Source organism: Cyprinodon variegatus, unplaced genomic scaffold, assembly GCF_000732505.1.
Source record: "Cyprinodon variegatus isolate N-32 unplaced genomic scaffold, C_variegatus-1.0 Scaffold44, whole genome shotgun sequence".
Lineage (NCBI taxonomy): Eukaryota > Metazoa > Chordata > Actinopteri > Cyprinodontiformes > Cyprinodontidae > Cyprinodon > Cyprinodon variegatus.
In genome coordinates, this window is record NW_015150497.1 from 1,726,066 (window position 1) to 1,734,860 (window position 8,795).

Here is an 8,795-nt window from a genome sequence, read left to right on the forward strand (position 1 = left end):
GTTTTGATGGCTGGAAAAGATCGCTAGATGCTCTCCAGCACTACCATCCATGTTTACTTCCGTAAACATAGAGCATGCTGGCCTGTGATGTCATTACGTCTTCTACTGCGCATGTGTGACACACGTGTTGTATCACACAGGAGATCACATACGAGTCGTATATATTTAGGCCCGAGCAGCGACAGCGTTGCAAAGGCCTATTGTATTTGGAAATTTGATTTGACAAAAAAAAAATCAGAATTGAGCATCATGGCCTGCATTGTGAACGTAGCCTTTGATGCATCCCTTTTCCAACACACCTGAATCAAATGAGTGTCTCATTATTCACTCTTTACTTTCAGCTGTGTTTGAGAAGAGCTACATCTAAGAAGTTGAGGACTGAACTGGGCACCTCTGATATAAACATTTTCAGTGGCCAGTTCATAATCCCTAAATCCAGATCATATTCTGACACCTGAATCTAACAAAAGACTCAATATCAGGCCTATATAGAACCTGATGACAAATTCAGGAAGAAAACTCAGCAAGTAACTCAGTTGAATTGCAGCAAGACCAAATCTTAAACATGTAAGATAAAAGAATCAATAAGTTTATGTAATGTATGAATTGAGAAAATAAGGATATGACACAGGAATGAAAAGAAAAGCTATGATTCATATTATTGCCTTCCTGAATGTAGGAAGTGCAGAAGACTGCACTGGAATGGCGAAATCAGAAACCGATCAGCCAAAGATTGGAACCGGACAATTTGAGCCCCACCAGCTCTGATTAATAACCATTAGATCAAGTACTAAACTCCAAATGATTAAATACATTCGAACTAAGAACTACAACCCTTTTCGGTCCATAAACACATTAGCAGCACTTTCTGAGCTTAGTAAACAGACACAATTTCCTGCAAACAGGGAGAATTCCTTCATTTCTGTCTCTATCAAAGACATGTGCAGCACATCTCAGGATAAAGACAAAGGATTCAATCGGATTTAAAATGAGTAGAAACCCAAACCTACTAATAAAATTAAATAAAAAAAACCCAACAAGAATTTGCTTTTTTATACAAATTTTCAACCTTTTTCTTATGCTTTTGTCGTTTTTGGATCTCAAGGCAGAACAAATAGAAAAAATAAAAAAATAAAAATCAAGGCCTTAACTCATAAAGCGTCAAGCTACCTCTGCTGGACGGCGGGGCTCTGAACCCCTCTAGAGTCCTCCCTCCCCCACCCCCACCACTTCTAAAGATTTATGACCAAATAACATAACAATGCACACAGACACCATGGTCAATCTGAGAGTGTGTGTGTTTTGGAAGGGGAGTGAGGGGCCCAGGCAGCAGGAGACGGATGGCTGGTGTGTAAGCTGCCGGCAGACAGCAGACAGGCCAGCCCGAGGAATCCTCCAGGGAGTATGGAACTCCCATTCCCTGTCTGTCTGTCTGTCTATCTGCCCTACAGCTAAACACAAACGCATGACTGTGTGTTGGTGTGTGTTATTTTACTACCGCTGCCTCCGGCCAGCACACTTTGAGACAATTTACAATCACACCCAATATTTGCCTCTTTTTTTATATCATAATAGCAAAGGCTTAACTAAAGCGAAATTAAAAAGCAGATTAATAATTTAGTTAAATTAGGAATCCCAGCGAGATGTAGTCTTTGGGAGAGGGGGGGGAATCTGCGTGTCAGTCCTAATGAATAATAAAAACTTTGTTTTCACGCTGCATTTCTTTGCACTACTTTCCAAATGCTGCTATCGCTGCTGTTTGTGTCTGTGTGTATGTGTGTGTTATTATGAGTGCGGTTCACACCGAGTACAGCTCGGCAGACTAGACACAGTCAACGTGGGCCGGTCTCCTGGTTGCTGAATAATGGATCAGAGACGGACTCCCGCTCTGCCTAATGCAGTCTGATCTGATGTGACTGTGATCTCCGTTGACTAGTGTGGACCACAGAGAGCTGACAGCCCCCTCTATGGGCTGGTCAACCACACACAGAGCCATGCAGATAAAAAAAAACAAAAAAAGAAAATAGAAATCAACTCCACAAACACACACGAAGATCTTTAATCCATCACATGCCCTGAACCAGGCTCTTTAGTAGGCAGCTCTGATGCTTCAGCACTTCCAACCGCCCAGAGTTTTAGTGCCGATTCCTATTGAGCCCGTTAGAGCTCGGTAATGAATCCTGTCGCTCGTCTGGCCTGGCTCAGATTCCTCCTCCACATACCAGGGAGATGCCAGGGGCCACACAGACGCCAGAGGAGCCTTCCTAAATCACAGCCTTGTTGCACTCGTGAATGTGTGAGTCCTGTTCGCCGATCTAGCCTATCACCCTATGTGTTCCTGCTGGTTAAACAGTTACTGCTGAAAAGGAGAAAAGATACGATGTGGAATCAACACCTTTTGTGTAAACCCGGAGGATTACATACTGAAGTCAACTGTCACGATCCTCATGCTGTGGTGACTATAATGGGCCTACTGTCAACTCCATCGAGAGCTGACAATTTTCTATCCACCGTCTACACCATTCATCCATTATTCATGCTACCATCAATAATTCACCATGGCGACATTACCAATAATAACACAACAATACTTTGTTTTCACTGTGAGCTTTAAAATGTGTTGCCTTGGTAACAGAGATGAAACAAATATTCCCAGGAGGAGCAATGGGAACACAGGAACGGGACAGAATTCCCTCCTGATCCCACTTAGTAGTGTTGTCACACTCTTTTTCTCTCTTACCCCTCCTGTTCAGCCCTGTTCTGCCTCTTCTCTCTCTCCCTCTCTCTCTCCGTCTCTCTCACACACACACACACACAGGGACCACACTTCTGCTCACATAAAAAACTAGGTCAGATAATACAAACTCCTGAGGGGGTTTCTGTTTTGTCTCTTTAGGATTTCAGGGAAACTAATGGAGGGACTATTTTTGGGAGACAAGCCTGCATCCCTGCTCTACCTTCTCCTCCTCTGCTTTGTCAGTAAATAATCACAGCGGCGTTTATGAATAAAGCAGATGCAGAGACTCACTCAGACGAACCATCAAGGTGTGTTTGGACTATGCAGCAGAGTCGTTTTTTTTCCACCCAGAGCTTCCTGTTTTACCCTGGCTGCTGGGGTCTTTAACCAGACTGGTAAAGCTAACCCAATGCGTTGAGGCTGAAAGGCTCCCTCCTATTCCAGGAACTGCATCATGTTCAGCCTCTGTGTGGAAGACAGGCTCCCACCATAGAAATAAAAGTGAAACATTTCAGCAGGAAAACTCTGATCTGTGATTCGGCCATAGAGAAAAGACTTTAGAACTTCTGTAAAGTCGGTGCTTATTTTGGAAATCTGCAGAAAACGGAACTAGTTTAGTCCAGAGATTTCTGTAAAGTTTTTTTTTTTATGCAGCACACCAGAAAGCTCTATTCCACATTGCAACCATAAATTCCTATCCAGCAATAGTATGTCATTTCACCACAGTAATGTGACGTGTTGCAGAGTAGAATTTGCTACACAAACAATCAATGGCTGCCTCCTCTCTTTCAGTCTTAAAATCAGTTATTGAAACAACAACAATGTCCTTGTTTTGATTCTTTAAACTATTTTATGTAGATGTTGGCACTACGTGTCACATTCAATAACAATCTTGGAGTTGAAATAAGCAGGAAGTAGCAGAAGCAGAAAGCTTGATTGTCCAGAATCCATTGTTGCAGGACTTTACTTTAACCTTTGTTGAAAATGTTGTTCCTTCTACCCTCCTGCATAGATCTGCGTCCTAGCTGCAACTCTCTCTTCCCTTATGTGTGGTGGCAAACACACTTAAAGCATATTAATAAAGGTTTGGAATGAGAGTCAGCTCCTTGACCAAAACTAAGTACCTTTGATTAAAAAATAAAAATGCCTTTATTCTAATTTTGATTATATTGCAAATGCAATAAATTGCCCGGCCCTAATTCAATTTAAGTGTAGATTTCTAAGTAAACTTTGATAAGAGAAAAAATGAGCAACTCCTCCTTTCAAATATTTCAGGGCCTACTGTCTTTCTCTCTCTTTAAGACCCAGAAAACAGGAACTTAATAACATAAAATGTAACCTAGAACTTTTCAAACTTTTTATAAAAAATTTTTTTTTAATCGTATAATCACTTTAACAGAATAACTGGTGAAAATTGAATCTTTAAAAATAACTTTATGCAAGAAATGGCACTCCAGAAGCCACACAATAAATCAAAAAGTTTGAGAAAATATTTTTAACCCATCCAGAGCAAAACTCTGCCCTCTGTTCTGGAAATATACAAGAGTTCCCACCTCTCTAAAAGGTCCACTTAGTGGGGTGTAAACAGCTAAACACTAACTCAATAAATCAGAATATGTATTCCATTAAGGCTTGTTTATCAGAATAACCTTTAAGCAGGTATTGAACATATTTCTTAAAAAATCACTTTTCCTCATTGTGTTTTGAATAACGGTAAGCATAAAATCATCATTAACAGTAATTAACCAGTTTATTGTGCTACTGGTTTCACTTGGTGTACTGAGTAACTGAATGACACATTTTTAATGATATTCTGATTTATTGAGCTTAAAAGTAAACACAATTAGGCTGGTAGTCTACAGGTTTCATTTCTCTCACCTCTGGAGTCGTCTTCTTAAATTCCCGGCTCAGGTCGATTAGTTTCTTTCTTGACTGTTCGCTCTCATCCTGTCTGTTGGCAAGCTGTGTGGCGGTGGCATCTAGTTCTTTCTGCAACAGAAACACAAATTAAATTGTTTGTTTGCTTTTTGTTCTAGTTTGTGTTCAACCATGTCTAACAGCACCATTATTGTTAGTCATTAAAATGAACAACCCTAACATTCAGAAGCCATTTTTAAACAGTCCATCAAGCTGGGGACCACCCAGAGGACACACTACAACACCTCTCTGCAGCCAGGAAACGCTCTGCTACTCCTGGCAGTAACATCCTCGTCATCAAGCCCCGTCTGTCAATCACACACATCTGTGTCAGACGCATAAAGCTGCAGCAAAAGGCTGCAGCTTGGATAAATTCAAGGCAGTTTACAACAATCATTAACTGTCAGCCCCAGAAGACTCCTCCCCACTGAGTAACATAACAACAGCAACAATTATCAAAAACAGTGTTGTCAAGGCTGATCGCAGGCCCGCCTTTCACCACATTTATTTTGCATTGTTATTAATAGCTATTCATGGGCCGTGTTCCAGACGATGGGTTGATTTCTGACATTAACAACGCATCCAAGACTTGTACTGATTGTATCTCTCTTTGCCGACTATGTGGCAATTGTTGGAATTATGTTTCTCTTGGATTTCTGCCCTCTCTTTTTTCCCTCCTCTGCAGCCGCTCCACAGATCATCCACTCACTCATCTAAGCAGCCGTTTCTCAGTTTAGTCTCCTCAGTTTAAACCTATCCTTCATTGCCCCCCCCTCCTGTTAGGAGGTCCACCCCTGAGAGTGATTAAATGCTGCTGAAGGGCCGTTATGCTAACTAACGCACTAATCATTTAATACACACATTACCACAGGGGCCCCTGTGGCCCAGTCCGCTGACAAGGTCCCAAAACACACTCATGCTTATATGCCCACACCCCTCGAAAACACACAATACAATCCTCTAAAGAAATGTTGTGATCAAGTACTAATTAGTAGATTTCCCCTCATCAGCATTAAGTTTAATTCCCTGGATAGCTTCATTTCTGTTTTATTCACAAAATGAGGAGAGAAAAAAAAGGCAGGCATTCTGCTATAGACACTTTTAGCAGTGCAAGATGTTGGGTAAAAAATAAAAACTTGCTTACACGCCATCTTGCTCTTGCTGCCCATGGTGCAGTTGATGAAGCAGCCTGTCTGCCTTTGGCCATGGAGCAGCTGCGCTATGTGTAAGTGAATTCGAGCGGACGCGGGCGTTTGTGCAAAGCATGACGAAAGGAGGAGCCTAACACGTTTTATCACTTGAAAGTAACTGTCAGAAACTAGGTGCTCCACTTCGTGGAAGAAGATCAGCATACGGAGCGAGGATTTCTGGTTCACAGGAAGACAGTGTGATGATAAAGGGAAAAATTAACCCCTTCCAACCTAAGGCTGATTGTTCTCGTATCAAACACCTTTCTATAGCCTATATAAAAGAGCAAAGAACAGTTTATAACAAGGTGATGACGGGGTAAGCATGAGGAAAATAGTGTGACTCCTTTATTTCCTGTTGCATTTAAAGACTAAAGGTTCTGCAAAATTAAAATTTATGCAGCAGTTTTTTGTCTTTTAATATAGGCTGAATGGAAATAAAATATGAAAAACCCAATCAATACATCTCTATACCAATGTCCAGCATTTATCCCACCATGTTACTGAAACACCATTAGAAATTCTCATCACTAAACTCAACACATTACATATTAAAAAAAAGGGATTAACTTAGTGCCAATTGGTTAAGTGATTATACACGTCTTGTTGGGGGGGGTGTTTTGAATATTTGAACTTTAGACCCGATCAGGTATTGACTATGCAGCAGACTCTATGCCCACTTCAGCAAACCGGAATGGACTTTACACTGGTTTCACCAATGAAGCATGACGTCCCAGAGTCCACAAACCCTCCTCCCAGAACTTATTCTTACACATTAATCCACATATTGAAGAAAAAAAAAATCAGACACCAAAACTTCATCAAGGGTTTGGTATTAGCCAACACGCTTTGGTGGTTTCTCTGCTGTTTTTGCATTACATATGTTTAAAAAAAAAAGAGGGGGGACAATACTTCAAACATCAGCTTAAGGTCCTGTCCACGCTCACGCAAATAAGGTTTTCTAATAATAGGGTTTTCTTTATTCTCTTTGTGTTTGTGTAAACATAAGCTGAAGACAAACCTCCATCTTTCTACAGTTCCTGAAAGACAAATATTGATATGGAAACATTACACATTCAGCCTACAAACATGCTTCCCTTTTCCTGAAAGGTTAGATTTTCATAGTAAAAATAGCTGATGTATTCTTCAAATACGAATGTTAATTTCCGACCTCTTCCATCAAACTGTTCTCATACCAACCTTTCCAGCTCACTGATCCTTCCTAGCACCCACTTTGGGGCTGATATTACTGCTGAGGCTAAATATAGCAGATAGCTTAATTAACAGATGGCTAAACAGAAAGATGAGGACCTCTCATTTTTATAAACAGTGAACACAGACAGGCCAAAAGTGAATTTGAAGCAGACTGCAAAGAGGTCAACTGGACAAACTTGACTTTTAGAGTCCAGAAAATCTGTTTCTGACAAACAGATCAAGTACAGACTGAAAGATCTTTAATTAGGTCAAGTTTACATTACATGAGGGAATACAAATAACTTTTTGTATTTTTTTTTGTGCCTTTTATTCAAGCTGAGGTTTATTAAAAATATTTCTTTATTACAGATTTGATAACAACAATTATACATTTATAAAAATAAAAAAAAAGCTTTACATGTCAAGCTGTCAAACAACTGGAAAAGAAATTTTGCAGTGAGTAATCTATATTAGAGGAATACAGTTTTCAGCAAAAGTGAAATTGCCGTGTCAAATAATGACGCTTCATCAAGTACCAGAAAGCCAATAGAACCTCAAAATAAATGGTAAATGACCTGTAACCATGCAGCACTTTTTCAACTGAGGAGTCTTGATCAAAGCGCTTTACACTACATTCATTCACTCACCCATTTACACCCTGATGAGGGTAAGCTACATTGTAGACACAGCTTCCCTGGCTGCCGTACACTGGCACCACCATCAGTGGGCAATGTGAGTGAAGGGTCTTGCCCCAAGACACTAACAGAGCTTGAACCAACAAGACTTCGGTTGCAGGACAAACTCCTGCATCCGACGCCACTATCACATAGAAGTCATTTTTTTCATCTTTAGGCATGAAAAAAAACATACATCCATCCATCCATCTTCTGTCAAGCTTATCCCAACCAGGGTTGTGAGGGGTGCTGGTGACCATTTCCGGCTGTCTACATGCCAGTCCATCGCAGGGCAACACAGACAAACAACCATTCACACACTCACCCCCAAGGACAATTTAGAGAAACCAATTAAACTAACAGCCGGAGGAAGCCGGAGTACCCGGAGAGAACCCACGCATGCTCAGGAAGAACATGCAAAGTCCATGCAGAAAGATCCGGGCCAGGAATTGAACCTGGAACCTTCTTGCTGCAAGGCTGGTATCTCATTAACAACATTTCAAACAAGATAAAGCTCTCTCCAAGTGTGTTGGGCATTAATAAGCAAAGCGCCGTCCTCACTCCACCTGTTGCTTAACACTGCCGGTCAAATGGCTTAAAGTTATAAGAATTTAGGAAAAGTATCTGATAATAAAAAAAAAAAAAAAAAAACAGCCAGTTATAGTGAGAAAATTAAGTTGAACTGAGCTAAACAACATGGCCTCAATAGTCCAGGGTTTTGGAAACTAAACACGGACAAGATGGAAGAAATGTTTTGGTTTTTTTCAAAGAGAGGTACACTTTGTGCACATCCACATCCCAGCTTTTTGTGTTGTGCCCCTTGAAATTAAACAAATGTTTTCATACACTGTCCAATCAATCTTTGTGACAGTTTAACTGCAGTTAAACATATTGTAATGAAACAAAATCATAAAACTACCTCCTTAAAGTGTCATTATTCTAAGTTTGTCTGTTAATTTTACAGTGTTACATTTATTTAACTCCTTTCTGTCCCCCGCTGGCCTATTGCACCAATATTTCTGTTTAAAAGCTTTGTTTTTTATATATATATATATATATATATATATATATATATATATATATATA

General features: G+C 40.3%; 1 protein-coding gene across 5 annotated transcripts in view; it reads right to left on the minus strand.

Annotated features, from left to right (window-relative positions):
* Positions 1-8,795, minus strand: part of cux1 (cut-like homeobox 1) — an 80,145-nt gene that overhangs the window by 55,108 nt on the left and 16,242 nt on the right. For all 5 annotated transcript variants that reach the window (XM_015370269.1, XM_015370268.1, XM_015370267.1 and 2 more), the window contains exon 2: positions 4,616-4,726. In XM_015370269.1, coding sequence (XP_015225755.1) covers positions 4,616-4,726 — 111 coding nt within the window. The remainder of the gene's footprint in view (positions 1-4,615; positions 4,727-8,795) is intronic.